At 34.6% G+C, this 24,403-nt stretch overlaps 1 protein-coding gene across 1 annotated transcript; it reads left to right on the top strand.

The window, feature by feature from the left end:
• Window positions 1–1,006: 1,006 nt before the first annotated feature.
• LOC110104905 (protein RER1B-like) lies at window positions 1,007–24,248 on the top strand. Its single transcript, XM_020834187.2, has 3 exons — window positions 1,007–1,525; window positions 18,452–18,632; window positions 23,905–24,248. The coding sequence occupies exons 1-3, from the start codon at window positions 1,176–1,178 to the stop codon at window positions 23,953–23,955; spliced, it is 582 nt and encodes a 193-aa protein (XP_020689846.1). The 5' UTR covers window positions 1,007–1,175; the 3' UTR covers window positions 23,956–24,248.
• The last annotated feature ends 155 nt before the right edge of the window (window positions 24,249–24,403 follow it).

The following is a 24,403-nucleotide window of genomic DNA, read 5'->3' as shown; positions in this document are numbered from 1 at the left end:
TTTTGACTCATTCGAGTTGATTGATCGAATTGCATGGTATTTTTGTCACCTTGAACATGGCAATCACATTCATTAGATGAAAATATTATTTTAGTGAATGGTTATGAGTAGGTGTGTAAAAGAATTGAGTTAAGCCGAGTAGTGAGATTATTGAGCTCGAGCTCGAAACGAGCTTAGAAAATGAGCTCAAACTCAAATTGCCCTTTAACTCAACTGTTTCTGCGTACGAACTCACTCGGTCCCCTAACTAAAATGTACGGAAGCTCGAGCTCGAAACGAGCTTAGAAAATGAACTCAAACTCAAATTGCCCTTTAACTCAGCTCGAGAGCTCAACTTGAGTCCGTGAGAGTCCCCTTGAGAAGCACAAAGGGCAACCCGACGAAATCATTGCAGGAGAAGCACAAAGAAGCTTGAGTCGAGGGTCATCAACTCGTTGGAGAAGAAGCCTAAAAAGGAAAAAAAAATTGAATTTTTTTAGTGATATGGAATGCTTTTTTTATTTTTTTGGGGAGAGAAGGCAACAGTGATTAATGATATTAAATGCACCTTAATAACTTTTTTGGTGAAAACTATGCATTTTTAGTTTTTTTAAATACAAATAATCCAATAAAAGAAATAAATTTACTTTTAATTATATAAATTAATAAATAAGATTATTTTGTATCACTAAATATTTTCTTAATCAGACAAGCTCGTGAGTTGAGTCTTATCAAACTCGAACACTAGAGCTTGATACTGGATAAACTTTACTCGTAAGTTTGTTAGCAAGTAAAATTCAAGTTGATTAGACTCACTTAAACCCCTGATCTCCATTTTTTTAAATATTTTTGTTCAGTTTTTATTTTACGTTTTTATATTACTTTTACCCTATCTTTAATATATATTATTATCTTTATAATCACTGATTATTAGTAAAAATATTGGGCTGCAATTCCCTCAATTAAAAAAACAAAGCTGTTTATGCGTACGAACTCACTCAGTCCCCTAACTAAAATGTACGGAATTCGAACCCTGGTGCTCCTTTGGCTTGGTCTGAATCTGAAGCAGACAAAAGCCATTGTTTCTCACTCCAATTCTTTCGTGCATCTCAGGATCGGATACGACTGTCGGAACACCCGAGATATAGGTCTTCCATTGTATTGTTTTCATTAGATCCAGAGCTTCAGCTGTGATTATGGAGGGAGCATCGGGCGATGCTTCCGGTGCTTACATTGCCCTTGCTAGATGGAAGAATGATTTCTCTCGGGCTTTCCAGTACTATCTCGATCGTTCCACTCCGCATCGAGTTGAAAGATGGCTGGGGACTCTCGCTGTTGCTTTGATCTATTTATTGCGGGTTTATTTGATTCAGGGATTCTACATCGTCACCTACGGGCTCGGGATCTATTTGCTGAATCTTCTGATCGGGTTCCTGTCTCCGATTGCAGATCCCGAGGTTGAGGGCTTGGATGGAGCATCTCTTCCCACCAGGGGTTCAGATGAGTTCAAGCCCTTCATTAGACGTCTTCCAGAGTTTAAGTTCTGGTATCTTTATTCCTTTAGCCATCTTTAAGTGCTGTATGCTCCACGGACGTTTATTTTGCATTAACCAATGCTGTAGGTTGACAATCTTTCTATCTGCTACATAATAGGGCAGATTCTTGCATGCTTATTTTTATCTTCTGATATTCTTAAATGACTTGATAGAGTGGGGTGGATGGAAAAAGGATTGATGTGGGCGTACATCCCTAGGTTTAAAAACCTGGAAAATCTAAATATCACCGATTCCTAAAATTTATATTTGTACTGATCTATATAGTGAAATCATCATCTCCATCAAGTGAGTTTATTGCTTTGAACGTTCACAAAGAGAAATGGCAACAAACCTATGCATCTGAAGCCTGGGCTCAAACCGCTTAAAATCTTATTTTATTTTTTTTGTATTTAAATAGCATGTTTTCCCATTCATCTTTTATTGGAATGTTCACTATTTCATATCATTTATGTTGGATCTTCTTGCATTGATGTATATTCTTCAGTACCTCTGTATTTGTACAAGTGCTATATATTTCTCAAGAAGTTTGATTTTGGGAGAGAGACAGTGAATTGTGATCATCTTTTGGAATACCCAATATTTCCATCAATATAATAAGTAGAGTTGTTTGATTATTTATAAATATTGGCATGAATATTCAGGTTGGGGTCAAAATATGTTCGATCCTTGGTTAGCCTCCGTTGATCAATGGGGAGACAAGGAGGTTTTGGCTTGCATCTTGGATTTTTATGGGTTTGGGGGTCTAAATACATAATGTCAGATCCATGGTTAACTTCAATCTGTCAGTATGGAGACAAGGAGGTGATGAACCTTACCCCTTAGTCCCCCTAGACTTGGGCTAAGTGATGGAGACAAATCTTAAATCTTTATAGTTTCAACGCTTTCTTCTCCACCAACTCACCACGCTCATGATGTTTTGACAAGTTTACCTCCACGAACATCATGCACTTTATGGTTAGGACACCTTCACTCCCACCATGTGCTTCATGGTTGTGACACCTCTACTTCCATCAACTCTTCAAGTTGGCACCTCCACCTTTCACCAACTCTCCAAGTTCTTATGGTTTGAACTCTCCATGCTTATGGCTATCACACCAGACCTTTCTCTAACTCTCAATGCTTATAGAGCTGTATAAGTGAAGGACATGTTTCCAATAACGGGTTTGAGGGAGAAGAAATGAAGAGAGAAGGGTATTCTAGAAGTTTAGGGTTTGAAGGAGAAAGAATGTGATGGAAGAAGGAGAATATAGTGAATCATCAAAAGAAAAATTTGGAAAATCGTATAAAAATTGGAAGAATTCAATTTCACTATTTCTTCCACCAAAATGAGGTTCAATTGATTGATTTTGGAAGAGAGGAGAGAAATGAAGATGATAGAGAAAGTATCAGAGTTTTCAAGAAAATTTCAAAAAATTAAAAAATTTGGGAGAAGTAGACTCACCCTTCATCCAATCAAAATGAGCTTTAATTGGCTACCTTTTGGCTGGTGATTACATATTTTTGAATGTTATATATTTTGTTCATTGAAATTCCTATGTCATTTTGAGCCAAGTTCATTATAATCGTGCTTGGCCAATCTATATCATTAATACATGTTTTATGTAAAATTTCTCTCTCTTATCAGTAGATTTGATGGGCCATGATGTTTGTGTCAAATTAGTCAATATTGTCTGGGGGAAAATTCCATGTGTAAATCTTGCTATTTGAACCAGCATAACATATGCTGACATAATTTGTGCGAAATGTTTAAATTGTTGGACCATTGGATATGCTTTAATTTGTGTGATACAATGTTTTTCTTTTTAGAAAGATTGCCAATTTGAAATTATAAGAGTATTCATATTGAGATAAGAAAATATTGCAAAAAAAAAATAATTTCAGTTGGATAAGGATTTATGAAGATTTTGTGAAAGAGAAGAGTATTTGTTATGTGGAAACATTGGGAGTTGATCGAAGATGGCTATAAATTAGGTTCTTCTACTAGTAAGACTTGATGATTAGTTTTTTTGATGGTATGAATATAAGAAAGAATAAAGATGTCATAGTTGAATCCTATTACCTGATTCCTTTGGCTAGTCTCCTTTTTATTGTTGTAGCTTGCCCATTTTCAAGTAACGCATATGCACTAGAAGAAATAAGGTTGAAAGTCCGCTGATTTTGTTAGCAGTTGGGAATAAATGCAAAGATGATAATATTTTGAGAATGATAATCTCAAGATGTGACCATGAAAAGCTTTTGCACTCCATAATTAATAGGAGTTTTTAAAATTTCATTCTACAACAACAACAACGTCAAGCCTTTATCCCACATGTGGTGACGACTATATTAATCCGTTTTCTCTAATGTGTCATATTATGAGTCAAATTCTCATATCATTTCTAATATTTTCTAACCAAGTCCTTTTAGGCATACCTCCACCTTTCTTAACATAAGCTAAATATGTTACATCTACTCTCCTAACTGGGCCATCGGAAAGCCGACGTTTTATGTGACCAAACCATCTAAGATGAGTCTCTTTAATCTTATTTGCCATTGGAGCTACTGAGCTACTCCAACCTGTTCACGTACATGCTCGTTTCGTATTATGTCTCCAAGACGCATCCATCTGGCATCCTCATCTCTGCAACGTTTAACTTAATTTTATGCTTCTCTTTTAATGGCCAACATTCTACGCCATAAATCATTGTATGTCTCACTATCATTTTATAGAATTTTCCCTTAAGTTTGAGGGGAACTTTTTTATCACACAACAAGTTGATGCATTCCTCCACTTCAACCATCCAACTTGAATTTTACTACTAACATCTCCATTTATTTCACCATCAATATAAAAAATAGACCCGAGATATCTAAAATTTGTACTCTTATTTTTATGACTTGATTGCCCAAAGTTACAATCCCCCCACCAGATCTATTACTACTAAAATTATACTCCATGTATTCGGTTTTAAATCCACTCAAACGAAAACCTTTAGACTCTAAGGTTGACCACCATAATTCAAGTTTACCTTCAACTCCCTCTCTAGTCTCATTATCCTTAAATTATTTTTGTCTTGATTTCTAGTCATATGATTTGTATATTTGAGTATGATGACACATACAAGCTAGCTATGTGCTTGATGATAAAGATGATGAAAGTTGAGCTTTGAATGGTATTGTATGTAGTGGTAAAGTACTTTAGAATGTTGTCTCTCCTAAAGAGACATTGAGATCATGGGAAGACATGCTTTCATTTGATGATTTTAGGCAATTCTTTGAAGCATGAGGAATCAACTCCATCTACTTGTTAGAAGTTTGTGAACTCATGATGATGCTAAATTTTCTGTCTTACATTCTTTATTGGCATCCCAAACTCATTTAGTTGAGTGTGTATTCAACCAGTGTTTGCTGGCATGGTTGCTATGAAAAAGTTTTGGTTAGAAACGCCTTTTTAGAATTAGCTTGAATTCACATCTATTGATGTTAGTCAGACAATGCTATTTTAATTAAACATGTTTCCATAGTGGAGGGTAGACGAATATGTGGAGAAAATTTTTGACTGCAAATTTTGATTCCTGATAATGAACTTTATAAGTGGAGAAGAATGATGATGATGAATGTGGTAAAATGATTTTAATGCTCACAAAGAAAGCTATATGGAAGGTTGCGATGTAGATGAGTGGTGAGGTTCTTTATGTAACTTTATTTTTGATACTTTAGGTCATGAATGTCTTTCTTAGGGTACTCTCATGTCATCGTTCTTGATAATAAATCTTGATTAAAAACTTATTGTTATTGTCGACTTAAAAATATTTATTTAATTATCCATATTTTTTCTTGACTTTATTTTAGCAAATAATAAGATAGATGGAATTTTCCCTCTTATGTTACTAGAGTAAATATCATCACTCCTCTGCTTTGCTTGTATCCTTAACAATGAAATATATCATGTTAAAATTTGATAGGCGAAATTAGCTGAAGAAATTGAAACTGAGTATAAAGCTTTAAATTAATTCTCTGAACTTGATGCTATTCCAATGTAACTAAGGAGGTACCTATTTTGGGGCTTCATGAACCCATTTCAAGTCACTGAGATAATTTATGGCCTGATGAACTATTCTAAATGCAACTAATCAATTCAATAAGCTTTATGCTAAATTATCATTCCTAAGCGAGGGTTGACTTTCTCATTATGGGTTGATGAACCCATTTTATTGTTAATCATTTGTTGGTCCCATAATTTTTTTTTTATAATCAAGTTTAATTTTATTAAGCATTATGACTAGCGATGTAAATGAGTTGAGTCAAATTCTTTCTTAATTGAGTCAAACCCCATTGAATTTATACTTAGCTTGAACTTGAGTTCATCTTGAGCTCATTTGTAGAGCTCGAGTGGAAAATGTGGCTTGAGCTCGATTTGAATGCTTAAGCTCGATAAAAAACTCAAGCTTGACTCATTTTTGTTGCTCAATTTCTTATTTTGAATATGAACAATAAATAATTAATTTGGCTAACATAAATGCTGATGCGTTGATTGATATTAATTGAGTCGACTAGGCAATTCAGGCTAAGGTCAAGCTCATATAATATATGAACTTGAATTTACGCTCGAATTCGAACTCGTAACTCGTTATGCTCGACTTGGGGGCTTGTTAGTGAGTTGATTTTGAGTTGGCATGGTTCACTTACACACCTAATTGTGACATATGACAGATTTATGATTTGATAATTAAGTCAAACTCTATGGAGCATTATCTCACATTTTATGTTTTTTTAGACACTTTGTGAACGGAGCATTAATTACGCTCTTAGGTATCTAAATTTTCTATTATAGTCGTACTACTTACACTATGTTCATGTAAGGCGAGCCACTTGTAGTTATAGCATAGCAGCAACAACAACAATATCAAGCCTTTATCCTACTATGTGGGGTCGACTACATGAATTCTTTTTCTCAATTGTGTCCTATTAAGAGTCAAATTATCATTTAAATCTAATAAAGAAAGGTCGTTCATAATATTTTCTAACCAAGTCTTTTTAGGTCTACCTCTACCTTTCTTAACATAAGCCAAATATTAATACGTCTACTCTCCTAACTAGGCCATCAGAAGGCTGTTGTCTTATGTGACCAAACCATCTAAGGCGACTCTCTAATCTTTTCTCCCATTGGAGCTACTCCAACATTTTCATGTATATGCTCATTCGTATTTCGTCTCTAGGATTAAATCCACTCATCCACCAGAGCATCCTTATCTTGCATTACTTAAACTAAATATTATGCTTCTTTTCTAATGGACAAAATTCTATGTCATAAAGCATTGCAGGTCTCACCATTATAGAATTTTCCCTTGAGTTTGAGAGGCACTTTTTTTGTCACAAAACAAGCCCGATGCATTCTACCACTTCAACTATTCAACTTGAATTCTACTACTAATATCCCCATATATTTCACCATCAGTCTAAACAATAGACTCAATATATCTAAAACATATGATTTAGTTCCTTCCATGTTCGATATGAGGGTATGATGCTGACTGTAAAATAACTAAAAACAGAGGTACATATGGCCTAGGAATTTCCAAAGATGTTGATTCAAAATAGGTGATATTGTGGAGGCTGGATATTTGGAATATATAGTGTCTGTGAAAATCAGTATAAAATTCAATAATGGTATTTAGGGAAGTTCATTACTACAGGATATATCGTGCAACTTAGAATAGTTAAAATCTATCAAGATTGTAGCATTGTAGCAAAGATTTTAATGTATTCGAGTAAATTGTGATGTGGCTTGTTTTGTGGCCACATGTTTGATTTGTCAAAAGATAAATACAAATTAAAAGTAGAATAAATGTCTATGACTCCAAGAAAAAAATTAAGAATTGTAAGCACATACATATAGTAATTAAATCTCATGTTGTTTTACAAGTTAGAGCACATGGATTAATTTACTCCTCTTATCAGTTGTCCACTAGAGAGCTTAGCTCAAGTGTATCTAAATGACGTTGTTAGTACTACTTTTGATCATGAATAAAAATTGCAAGATTCATGTACAAGTGTTGGTATTATCCACTAGTGGGACTAGATTGGACTTTGTTTCTACCTTTTGTCATAGTTGATGCATCAATAGAGGGAGCTAGTTTAACCTTGAAAGATCTAAGATTTTGTATTTGATTTTAAGCAGAGGGATGGGCATCTTTAGTTGAATTACATACAAAGAAAATTACCTTGCTAGCATAAAAAACAATACCCTATGAAATCTTTATGGGGAAAACTTTCAGTATCCAAATATAATGACAGCTCTTGATGATTGAAATTGCTAGTTGCTTGGTTATTGAGAAAAGTTTAGGAAATTGGTTATTTATTTTTGAAAATACTCCCTATAGAAGGAATGTATAGATTTAGGTTATGAGTAGAGGAAGTCCTAAAGTAAATTGGATAGAAAAGTATAGTTTTTTCTTCCACTTGAGCTTATTGAAATCTATAATTAGCTAAAAAATAGTAGGCATTAAGTAAATGCAGTAATTCACATATGGAAAGTTTTTCTACAAACTAAGAGATAAAATAAGGGATATGAAGATTAAAAATAGTAATGAGTAGTTGAGTACAAGTACTCTCATTTATTTCAATCTTGGTGTAGGGAGTTGCTTGTTTTGGTGTATTAGGGGTGTGAAATAAAAGAAATGGATGAATTTTAAATTTTTTAGGTGTTTGCTGTGAATTAAAATACATTTGAAGTATTTTTGTGAGGAATTTGGATACCCAAAAGGTTCTTTTTCGATGAATCCCAAAGTCACCTAAAATGGCAAATTTTTAATATGATGTCATTTCGACCCCCCAACGACCTATCTGGTGAGACATTGTTCTAGTCAACAACATCAACCCCTATCCCTATCCCATGAAGTGTTGTCCTCATTCGTCGATTATCCTACAATCTCATCTCATGAGTTGTTTCCCTCACTTATTTGAATGGTCCTACGTCCCCATGCCATGAGGTGATGCACCCTAGGCATGACCTTGCTCCCTTGCACCCTGGCCTTGACATTGCTCCTGTGCACCCTGGCCATGTCCTTGCTCTTAGGTGTGACTATCCTACTTAATTGATTTTGATAAAAATATTTTGGAATGAGTCTTAGTAGGAAATATGTCTCTCCAGATTATCCCCCTTAGTTACACTCCAGGTTGACTGTAGGGGAGTCAAAATGGGATGTGACTATTAACAATTTGTTTGGGGTGGCTGTAGATTTTTGTAAAGTATCTGTAGAGCTGTTGTGGGAAAAATAATTTTTTTTTGAAAGTTGCTGCAGGTATTATAAATACCTCGCTTTGAAAAAGTTGGATTGTAGTCTTTGTGTAAATTCTACACTCTAACAGATCTGGTTGTTTCTTGTCGCATAACTTTTTGAAAAGCAACAAGAACATAGTGGCCAAACATAAATGTGTGCCGATCTAAAAAGAAAACATTGAAAAATATGCCCAAATAGGGCCTAAGTGTGTCAAATAATATTAGGGCAATTTTCTAGTCCCATTTATCTTATCCTTGTGCATGAAAATGCAATCCTCATCATCAGTGAAGGGGCAATCAAGTTTGTTGTGGCATTTTTTTTCTCTAAGATCTCATTAGCCTTGATGTTATTCCCTATTTCATCCATAGCTTTCATGTTCATTCTTGAGCTCTCCATCTCCATCATCTCTATCTTGCCATCTCCTTTATCATCGCACATGCATCAAGGAAAAGTTCTTTTAAGATAGTAGGCTTACTATATGGTTTGTGATCTTAGCTCATGAAGGTAGCATGCTTAGCATCAAAAAGGATATGTATCGATGATGAATAAAAAGAGCTTCTTATCAAGGGAAGGTGGCAGTTAATGCAACAATTTTTAAAGGAGATTAGGAGAATTAGAAGTCTTGCGGTGAGGATCATTGCTTCCATCTTAGGGGTCTCGATGATGAACAAGAGGAGTTTATTGGCAAGGGAAGGTGGGAGGTTATGCAATAAACATCAAAGAGGGATCTAGATTTAGAGGCCTTATAGTAACGATCAAAGGATGGTCGTTACATTTCTCATTCACTTCCCCCTCCCCCCTTTTGCTTTCACAAGGTTGTTCTTGAAGATTTTACTTTTAAGTTGTTTGGTTTTCAAAATATCAAATGTCTATAAGCAGTAAGTGTGTGGGCTCCGAAAATTCGCCCCCTTTTCTTTTTATTCGGCGAGGGAGCTTTAACTGAATAAGTTCCGGGGTAAATTTTGGGAAGGCAGATGGGTTTGTAGATAAGACACTACCCAAAGATTTCACCCTCATTTTGCGAGGACTTTATGATCTGAGTTCTGGTTTCCTATAGGCGCAAGCCCCTATAGTTAATTACCCCTCCCGATCACGAGAGAGAACTTTCGATTAAGGCTAGTCGTCAATCAGATACGTGTTATCTGGCATATAATAACAGCATGGATTTGGATGTTGGAAAATTGAAGGTTTTTTATATTTGAAATAGAAATTTCACCATCTAGCACTTAAAGCGGATGGTGGGGGAATGGATGATAGACCCGATCAAGATCCCATGGTTCCGTCGTCCCGGGCCATCGTGGTCCCTGGTCTACTTAGTCAGAGGAGGTAGTCGACCCAACCTGATAGAAGGATTCTTGTCGGCAGCCATGTGTTGCTTCGTCCAAGGGGACCTTGTAGACCTGGGGTGAATGTTTGTCTAAGGGGACAAATTTGAATCCACATTAACTAACAGAGGGCTTTGTGCCCTATCGATCATATCCTATTGATTCATATCTCAAAGATTTGATGCCAATAAGAAACGTATTGACTCTGGCTATAACCGATATTTCGTGGTGCCATTTGGCGGCAAAACCACTCGGTTCAGAGGGGCATGGGTCGTAATCGTTTATCCTGCGGTGCCATTTGGCGGCAAAATCGCTGGTTAGAGGACACGTACCACGTCTTTATTGACAGGAGATTGTTTGAGAATGAATCCTAGTGATATTTTCGACTAGGCATTTTGCTCTTTGTGACATGAAGTAAATTTTGATTTATTCATCTCGACAAACTGTTGTGGAGGGTGGATGGATTTTGCTTTGAGTGATTGATAGTGTTGTTTCAATTTTAAATATTTTGGGGTTTTGGGATTTGTTGAGTTTTGGACTTTGTGGAGTTTTGAGTGGACTTGTGGGAGGCATTTTAAAAATATTTGTAAACCCATCCGGTTGAGATCTGCATTCAACACGACCATCATTGGAGTGTTTTTGGGGTCATTTGAAAATATTGGCATTGAAAGCTTGAACCTTGTCGACCATATCAACTTACCGATAGGGATCGGGTTTCGTAGGCTTTATGCCTTTGTCAGTGAATTCTCTTGATTATAGGCCTTGAAGGCTTGATATGAATGTATTAAAATAAATACACCGGTCCCCACAATCGTGTATTTATTTGAAGGTTCGAACCTTGTCGACTCCTATTGATCCGTATAGAAGGATTGAGTTCGAACTTGAATTTACTTGTCGACCCGCGCAACATCCCTAGACGTCACGTGTGTACCAATAACATGCTTGTCGGGTCCCATGCGGGTGTTTGGGGGCATTTTATAATTATTGACTGAACCTTATCGACTCCTATTTACTTGCTTAGGAGGATCAGGTTCATATTTATTGACCCGTGCATCATCCCTAGACGCCACGTGTGTATCAATAACATGCTTGCCGGGGACCATGCGGGTTTCATGATTGCCTTGACCCCTTTTAGTGTACCTATGTGTATATAAACTACTGTGCACGTGCGGAGGTACTTTGAAAGTATTTGTAGACGCCTTCTGTCCGCTTGCATAGAAGTTGCGGATCCGGTGGCATGACGTAACAGCTTTTGAATTGACTTATTCGCTGCTTTATACAGGCAGACTGTCGTGCACTATTTGTTTTCTGTAGGTAGATCGTAGTGCATTAACTAATCTCCTGCCTTTATTTATAGGTGTTTGCATTTGCTGCAATTCTCTTGCATTTTGCTTGTGATCTTTGATCTTCTCTAGTGAGTGATATGTTGCACATTCATGGTTATCCTTATCAATTCTATTGCTTGTAAGCTTGGGTATACTTGTTTGCATCTCGATGTTGACTGTAGGGCGTCACTGTATTCGTCACTGACCTTCTCACGACACTAGTTCGTGGGTAGCTCATTATATGCATCACGAACATGTTGACTAACATATTCATCACAGGCATCATGTCCCCTTTTTGCTAAGTGGATTGTCATACTTCTCCAATAAGTGGATCGTCATACTTATCGTAGATATATCATTCTTGTTCTTTTAATCATAAGCGAGTTGTAGGTGTACCGTCGTTTACATCATATGTGCATTACAAGTCTTCTACACATGTTTGTAGGCAAGTCTTGTGATGTCATTTATCAGCATTTATAAGCTTCTTGTAGAATATCGTTATACTCATTGCATTTACATATGTTGCATTTGTGTGTTTACTTGCAAATAGCATGTAGTGCGTAAGATGGGTTTCCTACAATCATGTAGACATTTGCTTTTTGCTGCTTATCATATGCTCTCACTTGTGGGGAGCCAATATACTTGATTGATGTTGGACAATTGTTGGAGGCTATCATATTTACCATGTGTTATCTCTCATACTCGCAGATATTCAATGAATTTACTTGTGAGATGATATTGTATTTGCAAGTTCTTCATCATCTCTAACAATGGCTCTATTCATTAGGAGCTTGTTTCATTAACACAATTAGGCTCCTTTACATAAACTTGTGGACCTACTGATGTGGGCACTAGAAATTGTCATGTTATTCATGTGCCCTTACAAGTTCTTTATGGTGTCAATGAAACATATTGTCATACTGCAAATCCTCTTGCTCATGAGTTTTATGTCCGCTCATTCTCATTGGTTTTCAGTATGCGCAGGGAACTGATGAATTCACTTGTATATCACTTATACATGAAGACCCCCTACAACGAGTTCTCTGTTTTGGATGACTTGGATTCATTACTTAATGTTTATATTTTGGATTGCATTTGAATTTTATTTCTTGCTGCTTGCTCATCCAGATTCAAATTCGCAAGTCTCATTGAACTCAAGTTCTCTGTGGTCCAAGATTGATTCAAGTCCTTTGTAGTTCAATTCCGATTCAAGTTCCAAAATGAATTCAATCTTGAATTCCAAGGTCTAGCACATGTTTGAGTAGAAATACAGTTCAAGCCCAAGATGAGCTTCTTCCATTCATTCGAGTCCACTATTGTTCGGATTATGTTCAGTTGAGTTCAAATGTTCAAGTTCAAGCTCAAGTAGGTTGAGTCCTTGTTGAAGTTCACATTCAAGTTCACTTTTATTTTTTCAGGTAGCAAATCCAAGTCCCTTTCACTTGGTTCAAACCAAGTTCATAAGTCTCAAGTGATCTCATTCAATTCAAGTTCATTTTAAAGTTCTAGTTAAGATTGTATAATTTGAGTTCACTAACGTCATTTTGGTCCAATCAAGTTCAAGTCCGAAGCCATTGTTGTTCTTTGAGCTCAATCAAGTCCAGGTACAGTCTCGTTTTCACCCAATATTTTGGCATCCTCCCGACGTCTCCCCCGTTTAGGGGAAAATTACGAGAAACTGGGCCTTCCCACCACGCGCAATAATGACGTGTATGGTAGGTGTCCTCGGACGAGGACACTGCGGTTGTGATCTTTCCTCCCACCACGCGTAATAAAGGCGTGTATGGGGTCTTTGACGGTACCTGTTTTAAAAGACAGTTTGCTTTCCCCCTGCTCGGAGGTACTTATGAATGACCCGCTTTGTCGTAGGGTTGCACCGGGGTCCCATCCCACCACGTGCAATAAAGACGTGTATAGGCAGTTTTCTGGTGCACCACGAACTCCGAAATGGGGCTTTAGATGATTACCCACCTCGTCGTAGGCGTCGCACTGGGGTCCCATCCCACCACGCGCAATAAATGCGTGTATGGGCGGTTTTCCAGTGTGCTGCCAACTTCGAGAGCGAGAATCTGAGTTTAGGAAAATTCGTACCTTCGCGGGGTTGTCGGTGTTAGCATGTGGATCGAGGAAAGGGAGAGGCACACTTTTTTCTTTGTTTAAATTAATTAAAAATAATTAATTATAATTAAATTCAATCATAACTAATTATAACTAATATTATTTAATTATGATTAAAAATATTTAAAAAATATTTAATCTAACTAATTATATGCAATTACTAATAATTATTAATTAATTAATAAAAATAAATAATCATTCATAATTAAAATAAATTAATTATAAATGATTATGAATATTATTAATTAATGATAATTAAAGTAATTGAATATAATTGATTAATTATATTTAAATATAATTAATTAATATTAGAATAATTATTTATAATTAAATTAAGTTAATTATAACTAATATTATTTTTAATTAATTTAAAATTATTATAATTAAATAATAATAATAATTTTAATAATAATAATAAATAAACAAAATCCCCCCTTCCCCCTTCTCTGGTTTACGGGATTTGGGCGAATGGGCGTGAAAGGGAGAGAGTTACCTTCATAGCTAGTGAGCTCCTGTGTTGCTTGCGATCAAAATGGTGTAACTTCCGATCTAAAGGAAGGGAAAGCTGTCGGAGGAGGTAAAGGTTTGGGCGCCTCTCTCTCTCTCTCTCTTTGTGTACGTGGACCAACCGAAGCTGGAGAGGGTTCCCGGCTAGGGTGTGGATGTTTTGGTTTGAGGAGATGGAAAGGTTGGTTGGATTCGGCAAGGTAGGTTGGCTGTAGGCTTTGGTGGAAGGATCAAGTGGAGGTCGGCTTCGGCTTAGAGGAAGAGGCGAGTTCGGTCGCTCAATGGGTGGAGGAGTTTCAGCTGGAATGCGAGTGTGGGAGAGCTGGGAGGAAGGGAGTTCAAGATTTTTACGTATGTGGAAGCAGTGAGAGAAGTCTCCATTCCTTCGCTATTTAACGACCTCTGCGGACGCTCGATCGAGGCGAGAGATCGTGCAGAATGACGTTTCGGCGCCGAATAACAGAGTCGGGTACTATAGCAGTTGGCGCGTTCAGCTGATTTTGCATAAGATTTCGGATTAGGTATGTTAAAATGCTTCTTTATTTTTGTTTTAACTCAATGAGGTCAACAAAGTGTTTTAACTTTTAAGGCTTCTTTTTTCCATCTTTATTTATAGAAGGTAAACTAATGACAATTGAGAGCTTTTAGCATATTTATTGGTAATATGGGGCATTCAAATTTTATGCCTCCTCTTATATATATATATATATATATATATTGTGTTTTTGAAGTTTTCCATGAAGGCGTGTAATTGATAAAGTAACAACGGATGGCAGGATAATAGTCAAGTATTTATCACACATATTTATGTTATTTAGATTTTTCAAGCATTAATGCTTATCTGTGCTTCATAAGGTTCAGGGCGTGACAATTTTGGTGCATGTGCTTGGAGGTACATTATTAGTGGATGGAATTGCTGGAGATGGCCATGCAATGACTTTTTTATTTCAAGTGAGGTAGATATGTTCTTAGTTAAGACGTGCTCCTCATTTAGGAAGGAGCGGAAGGAAATTTGTTTTATGTTGATGATCATTTCTTTTGTAGAAATTGAGGTACATTATTAGTGGATGGAATTGCTGGAGATGGCCATGCAATGACTTTTTTTATTTCAAGTGAGGTAGATTTGTTCTTAGTTAAGATGTGCTCCTAATTTAGGAAGGAGCGGAAGGAAATTTGTTTTATGTTGATGATCATTTCTTTTGTAGAAAATTGAATTACTTTTATTACATTCAATGACATGCAAATATTTTGTTGATCCTTCATGATGTTGGTGGTGCCAACTTATTGAGCGCTAAAAAAATGCAAGCAATTTCCTTGTGGCTCATCAATGCCTTAGCACAAACCAGACCAGAAAATACTTATGGCTATGGCCTTCTAAGCATCCTATAATTAATTTTTTTTTTACAAAATTTTCTCCCCCGTTGGGATACATGTCGGACATAGCGGGGACACATATCGGACACGTGATTAGTGTGTTAGATTAAAAAATAAATTTAATTATAACGGGCACACGTGTCCTGATATTTAATAATTAGATTTATATAAATTATAAAATCTTTAATGTATATCTGGTATTCACCCGTATAGAGACCTAATTTTCATTTTCACGGCTTGCACTCGTGTTCCTTTACGGCGCGACCGGCGAGTGAGAAAAGCTCTCTATACATCGCCTTTGTCATGTCTACGCGCAACCGAGGGCAAACCAAGCACATTTTCTTCGTCATCCCCGTTCCTTTGTATTCGACCAACCTCCATTCGTTATTTCTGCCGCAGGCGAGCCAATTGAGCACGATTTCAAGCCTAGTAAGTTCGTTTGAAGCAATTTTCTCTTCTCTTCATTTCTCAATGATTCAGTGGATTTGTGAACCACTTTTTGATATCAATCCCTGTAGTTTGTATTATTGCCTCTGGCGATCTTTCTATTACCATTATTAGCTGCTTTCAACCCTTGTTATTTGAATCAGGTGGTCTAGCTTCCTTGTTATCATGCTTTGATTGTTTTCTTTCCAATGTTATCAGGCTCTAATTACTAGTGCTAATTTTTCTATAATTTTTCTGTTTTTTCTTTTGCTGTGATCAATGTATAAGAAATTTCAAGGGGTTTTGTAACTATAAATATGGGGTTTAGGCATCTCCAAAATACATGAGTCATGAATAAATTTCAAGGGGATTTGTAATTACAAATATGGGGTTTAGGCATCTACAAAATGCATGAGTTGATCCTTGAATAAAAATTTAGCTGGTGGCTCTTTTCCTTCTAAGGATTCAATTTCTTGGTTAAATGAGAGATTTGAAGGTTATGGAGATGTTATCTTCTTGTATAAGAGGAAGATTTGTTTATTTAGGAGATGGACATCAAATTTTTGTTTGATTTTATTTCCTTTGTGCTTTTGATTTCATTTTACATGATGAATAGTTGAAGATTAAGCGCTTGTAACTTGAAATTTTGTATGATTTCCTGCATTTCATATTTAGTATTCATTGAAAACTTCGGTCCTTAAGATGTCTTACTTCACTTAAATAGATTTACTATATGTTGTACATTCATAACATTTTTTTTTTGTATTTGAAATCCTAGACTTAAGTGTTAAGCATTATATTACATAAAGGCATGAAGCAATAGTTTCAAATTAGGGAAGTTTTTGTTTGGTGTATTTTAAATGTCTTACATAGAACTTGCAAAGTTCTTTGGATATTTAGAGGATTTTAGTGATAAAAAATCTTTGGTTGATAGATGGAGGATGGATTCAAAGATGTGGTGGTTGATTCATAGAGCTATAGCACCGTTCTTCAAACAATAGCAATAAAACTTCTTGGTTAAGTTTCATCCTCCTCTTATTGTGAGAGAAATTGAAGCACATATTTATTTATTCAATCGATGAAGAGGAATAAAATTACTTTACAACGGGTTAATTATGTGCATACAAATCTTCATCTTCCATCAAGGAAGATCCCACTTTATATGACAGGTGATAATAAGATATGGGATTTTGCTGGAGATGGATTCGAGTCCACTGATGATATGAGAATATTGGAGATTGCAAATCTTTCTTTCCTATCATTCCCTCTATTTACTAGTTAAAACTTGATGTTGTACTAAATGATTTTTTGCTTATATTTTTATAGTTGTACTATGCATTTTGTACTAAACATTTTATATTATAAGCTAAACAAGTTATTATGACATTAATATATTATTGTTTGTTATTTTTAATATGATGTTACCTTAATTTCTATACACTATATTAAAAAATTATTAAGCCATGTCCACGCCGCACCCTTGTCCTATATTTAAAAAAATCTGTAGTGTCCTTTTCGTGTCGTGTCCGTGCCACCATGTCCGTGCATCATAGTTTACCACTAAGCTGCATTTAAAATGTGTGCATTAAACCTTCCTTTCCTAGGCATGGATTTGGACGTAGTGTGTTGTTGCATCAGACACATAATTCAAGTGTTTTTGGACCGTAACCATGTGTACTGGAGTACAATGTTAGATACAAAACTGTGTTGGCTGTATAGATTATTGAAGTTATAGGATGCACTAAATGCATATCAGGCCAGTGCATGGCGACAGTTGGCAATCGTTAATTAGCATGATGCATAGTATCCCTGACACCATTAATCTGTTTACCTTATGCTAGTTTGATCCAGCAGTTAATGTGATGGTTTGTAATCAATAGTGAGCGGTCCATGACTCCATGTGATGATTTGTAATCAATAGTGAGCAATGACGTAGCATTTTCTTAGGGAGGAATTTATTTAGTAATTTGTCACAGCTTATAGTGTCTGCATTTTTTTTTCAGGAAATGTTTAGTTTTATGTATTTTCTTATGTTGAAAATTCCTGATTAAGAGGAACTGGTTTTGTATGATAAAGTTATTAGCATTCATAGAAAAAAAGTGATGCAATGTAGCTCAACTAATTAGACCATAACAAAGCCTAATTAAATGAATTTTCTGGCCTTTTTAGATTCATATTTATGCTTGGTGGAATTTCCTATAAAATTTATTTGTTTTAATTTATTAGGCTAATATATCTTCTTTTGTATAATATTCTGTTTGAATTTATTATAATATTTGATAGAATTCAATTTAATTTTAAACAAGATTATATTTGAGTTCAAATTATTTGGCCTTATCTTTGTTTTATTTTTATAAATAGGAATTGATGACTTTTCATTATAAACCATTGATGATTTATTGAATAAAATTTGTTTTTGACTTATTTAGGATGCTTTTCCTTTTGAAGCATTGTAAGCATATTATGTAGCTATACCTGTCCGATTCTGCATGTTTTTACAAAAATATTTTCGTTCAAATGCTTTATCAGTAGTGGCGAGTGTGTTTGCTTAATTATTATTGTATTGGCTGTGTTTTCAGGTACTCCATAACAAAAGCTATTTGCATCGCGTTTGTGATGTCCTTCTTCTCCTTCTTTGATGTTCCTGTTTTTTGGCCCATACTTCTTTTTTACTGGATTGTTCTTTTCTTCTTGACAATGAAGCGGCAGATTATGCACATGATCAAATACAAGTATATCCCATTCAATACAGGGAAGCAGGTGAGTGTTGTACATTATTTGTTGTAATATTTTTTTTGTCTCAACTCAGACATTCCATTAGACTTCTTACGGGTACACCAAGAGGGGGACGGGAGGGGATGTTTCAAAATTCTTCCTAACTCAAAATTGTTATAAAACCACTAATACCATTTTAATTTTTCAATCCTAATGTAATGCATGTTCTTTTTCTAATTTCTTATACAATATTAGAACTTATATAACACTTGATATATGTATATTCTTATAACATTTAGTATATATATTTAGTATACATATACATATTTTTCTATTTCATTTATTTATTTATTTCATATACATTTCATATTATATACATTTCATAACATTTGACATTTATTTCTTTTCCATTTCAATCAGTACGAGAGCACCATCTAAATGTACCACTAAAGGTACACAATTTTCATTTTCATTTAACGTGCACGAGTATGTTGTTTCCCCAGCCAGTACCGTACATGGGTAAACTCTTGTAATTTGCATGCATATCCTTTTTACTTTTTCATTTATACTTTTATTCATAATTTATTAGTTATATTATATCTTTCATCATTCTTTACTTATATATATATATATATATATATCTTTCACATATTCATATACTTTCATACTCTTATGATAATCAATGTATATTTCTTTAGTCATAACAAATTATATATCAAATTTATACCGTCATTTATGCATTTAAATTTACATCGCCTTACTCATAATAGTCTCAAAAAATAAGTAAAACAATTTTATTAAATATTACTTTCAGAATTAAAATGAAAATACAATAATGAAATTGCTATACACAACTGCAATTATCTATTTTCATACTTTATGTTTCAATTCTCTTCAAATCATCGACCCTTGAAATATACTTCCAATATTTGTCTCAATTCAAATATTTAATTCCCGTTCTCACTAAATATTTTCTTTCTTCTTTTTCTTCTTTGCAATAAAGCTTTCCTTTCTTCTCTATCTATTGAATCAATGTTTACAATAATTGAACTCGTCGTATAACAATAATATTTCCTCCAATTAGAGAAATGAAAATGTAATAACATATATAAATAAGTCAATCACTTAATCCTTCCTATTTCGACAAGGGTAGAAGAAATTTTAAATTCCAAACTTGTTTTCTTTCCTTTCTTCTTTACTGCAACTTTCCAAATTTGAAAATAATTTCCTACACAAGGATTTATATAAATCAACGGTGAATATCTAAAATTCGAGAATTAATTTACTCTTACTTTAAAGAAAATTAAATTAGAATACATTAGTGACGTTCTTCCAATTTCCTCCCCTTTCCTCTCTAAAATTTCTTCTTCTTCCTCTTAAAAGGTTCTTCCACTTCACTCAAATTAAACATTTATTCCTTCTTAAGTTTACATCACGGATAAGTTTTATCAAAATATGCATCAAATTGACCACTTACCTTTCCTCTCCTTCTTCTCTATACGATTTCCTCTCGCACAGAACCTCAAACTTGCATTTTCTTTTACTGGATTGCGTAGAAGGAAGTTATTTCTCATTAGGAGTTGCTACCTTTTATCCTCATACGTGAAAATCCAGTCGATGCCGCGATAAGAGCCCCCCAGGAGAGTTTCCGCATGCCTGCGGCTTGCTCGCGGTCCGTGACCTGCTTGATCCCGTCTCCCATTTTAGTGACTAGCCGGTTCAGTTGAACTATCTAGGTCCAGTTCTCACAATCTCCCCTCATAAAAATTTCGTCATCAAAATTTAAAAGCAAGAATAATTGAACATACCTTAATTGAATAAATGAGGATATTGTGCTTTCATTTCAGCTTCTTTCTCACAAGTGACATCTCTTTTTGTTTCATGTTTCTATAAAATCTTCACAAAAGGTATTTCTCGATTTCTTAGTTGTTTCACTTTATATTATAGGATTCTTTCAGATTTTTCAATATATCTCAGACAACAATTTAACTACTTTTGATTGGATTCTTTTTGATTCATATGATATATATTTTCTAAGCATTGATATGTGAAACACATTGTGGATCTCTTTTATATGCCCCGACAGATCTAATCTTTAAGCCATATTTCCAATTCTCTCAATAATTTCAAAAGGACCGATCGTGGGCTCAATTTTTCTATCTTTCCAGATCGCTACAAACTTTTCATTGGATTGACTTTAATAAAAAATAAATTCACCTACTTCAAACTCAACTGACCTATGCTTTGCATTATAATATTTTTGTTGCCTGTCCTGTACTGCCTTTAATCTATCTCTGATCAATTTGATTTTGTTAGTAACATCATCTACCAATTCAGTACCAATTATTTTTCTTTCACCTATTTATGCCCAACACATTGGTGTTTTGCACTTTCTTCCATAAAAAGCTTCATATGACGCCATTCCAATGCTAGATTGAAAACTGTTATTGTATGCAAATTCAATTAATGGTATACCCAATTTCTATTAAAATCCCTGAATACCTTTTTAATGGCTTAAAATACTAGCTAGCGCCAAGACTATTTATGGCCAAATTGATCTGGCTGCAACATTCACTGTTTTACCCATGCCATAGAGAAAATAGCTAGTGCGTTGAAAAATCATTGCAAAATATTTTTATAATATATGAAATTGTATGTGAATATCCCAATGAATCCAATGTAATCTAAATTAAGCTCAAATTCACTAAGTATAATATATTTACTTCATTAAACCAAAATTTTTATAATTATCATGCTTTTTTTGTGTAGAAACATAGATAAGTTGTAAGCTATCATAAAAAAATCAGTACGACGACAAAAAAAACAAAAAACCTTTATCCCAATATGTGGGGTCAGCTACATGAATCTTTTTTCTCCATTGTGTCATGTTAAGGGTCAAATTCTCTGCTAAATCTAATAAAGAAAGGTCATTTTTAATATTTTCTAACCAAGTCTTTTTAGGTCTACCTCGATCTTTCTTAATATAAGTCAAATCTAATACGTCTACTTTCCTAACCTGGTCATTGGAAGGCTGTCGTTTTATGTGATCAAACCATCTAAGGTGACTCTCTCTAATCTTATCTTCTAGTGAAGCTACTCCAACCTTTTCACGTATATGCTCATTTCATATATTGTCTTTTAGAGTAAAGCCACTTATCCACCCGAGCATCCTCATCTCTGCAACACTTAACTTAATATTATGCTTCTCTTTTAATATTGACATTCTGCACCATAAAACATTGCAGGTCTCTCTACCATCTTATAAAATTTTCCTTTAAGTTTGAGAGAGACTTTTCTATCGCATAACAAGCCCGATGCATTCCTCCACTTCAACCATCCAACTTGAATTCTACTAATAATATCCTCATCTATTTCACCATCACTCTGAACAATAGACCCAAGATATTTAAAATTTGTGATCTTATTAATGAATTGATCGCCAAAGTCACAATCGCCACACTAAGATCTATTATTACTAAAATACACTCAATATATTCAATTTAGATATACTCAAACGAAAGCTTTTAGACTCTAAGATTGGCCTTCATAATTCAAGTTTACCTTCAACTCCATCTCTAATCTTATCAAAAAGAAGAATATTATCAGCAAAAGCATATACCTTGGTATATAGCCTCTTGCAAATATCTAGTGAGAACATCCATGACTAGAGCAAAAAGATATGGGCTTAAAGCTAATCATTGATGTAATTCAACTGAAATAGGAAAGTACTTGTCAAACCACCATGTGTTTGAACACAAGTAACAGCTCATGCATATATATCCTTAATGACTTGAATATTAAGCATTATTAACCCCTTTCGTATGTAGAACTCTCCATAGCACTTATGTTGAAACTATATCATATGCTTTCTCCAAGTCAATAACAATCATATGTAGATCCTCCTTATTCTCTTCATACTTCTCCATCAAACCTCTCAATATATAGCTTCCATAGGAGACCTACTTGGCATGAATCCAAATTGATTTTGAGAAACATTAGCGTCACGCCGCAACCTATGCTACATAACTCTCTCCCATAGTTTTAAAGTATGACACATTAATTTAATTCTTTTATAATTCACAAAATCTTATGCATCACCTTTTTTCTTAACAATAGCAATCAACACACTCATTTTCCACTCATCTAACATCTTTTTAGTCTTCAAAATAATCATAAAAAATTCAGTAAAAAATAAAAATTATAAATATATTTAAAAATTCATAAGATATAAATTGGTTATTCTTAATTAATATAATTAAGAAGGATAATATGTAACTAACAAATAATGATATAATTATAAAACTTAAGCTCATATAAACATTATAATGATAATATTTCTCACATATGACATAATTTTATACCATTCAATCATTAATTGTTATAATTTATGCAAATAATACATACGATTAAGATTAAATTAAATATATAGAAGGTAAATTCAAATAAATTCTTAAAAATCATAGATAGAGCTAGAATAATGTACCAACATAATTATATCAATTTAGTAAAAATCAATTTTTTAGTTTTTTGTTTATTATCTTTAAAATTAAGCTAATTGATATATGCATATGGGATTTTTGATCTTCACTTTGCATTTTAGTTTTCATAAATTCACTTCTTGAGTCGATCTCAAAGTAATCGAAGTCATAGTGGATACCATCATCATCACTATGATTCTAGTAAATGATTAACCTTAACATAAAATAATTAGTCAACCCTTAGATGACTCCATATATTTATATCATGGCGTCAACAATAGGCACATAAGGTGGAACCTCGATGCAGTGGAGGCGAATAATATGTAAACTTTCCTTTGAATGCACTGTTTTGTCCTTTATCCGCTGTGCAGCAGTATTATTAAATTGAAAAAGTGTTGTTTGTTCCTCTGAACCGTTTATACGTACTGTCTTTTTAATGAAATTATCAGATGCACAAACTAATCCTTGCTTCCATTTCTGAAAGAGAAAATACATAAACTATGGTGTTCCTATTGCCCTTCATCTAAGCATCCTGGCACCTGATCTTTAAGTGTCTAAGGCTTCGTTTGGGACGGCTTTCTTTCTGCTTCTTAAAGCAACTTCTTAGTGTAAAAATGTACTAGGAAGTTGCTTTAAGAAACAATAAGAAAGCCATCCCAAATGAAGCCTAAATATCTCTTACCTCGCATCCTCATGGCATGCAACTGATCTTTTTATTCTTGACACCAAGATGGGCTAATCAATTAAAAAGAAAGTGTATTGAGCAGCAGATAGATAATTTGATTTTTCTTGAGTTTCTCAAATCACTCTGATCAGCTACGTTGTTTTCTATTGAACAGAAGTATACTGGGAAGAAGGCTTCTGCAATAAGCAGCTTAGCACGGGATTAATCCAGCTCTAGCTTTCAAACAGAAAGGCAGGCATGTGCTACCCGTTTCTAAATTCTGTAAATTCAATGCACTCATCTTAACAAATTCTTTATCCTTTGTAGATAAAGTAAATCTTTATATAATGGTGATGTAGTTTGATTAGCAAGATTCTGTGTTTCTTCCCTCAATGAACGGGGCTACTTGCTACAGATTACAATGTTATTCTTAATCTTGCATGACATACATGTGAACTGCTATTCTTGCAAACTCGTTGCATTCAGAAGTTACGTCTCTCTCTGTGGAGCTATTATTCTGTGCAGACCGTCCGGTTACGCGCTCGGTATCGAGCGGTACGGAGCGCGGGTACCGAGCTCGGTACCGAGTGTGGTACATTTTTTGGGTGATGCGGCACATTTTTATTGGTCTCCAGATGCCGTCTGGACTCCGCACAGAATAATAAATCCTCTGG

This window comes from Dendrobium catenatum, unplaced genomic scaffold (assembly GCF_001605985.2).
Source record: "Dendrobium catenatum unplaced genomic scaffold, ASM160598v2 fragScaff_scaffold_1680, whole genome shotgun sequence".
Lineage (NCBI taxonomy): Eukaryota > Viridiplantae > Streptophyta > Magnoliopsida > Asparagales > Orchidaceae > Dendrobium > Dendrobium catenatum.
This window is presented reverse-complemented; position numbering and strand designations above follow the sequence as displayed.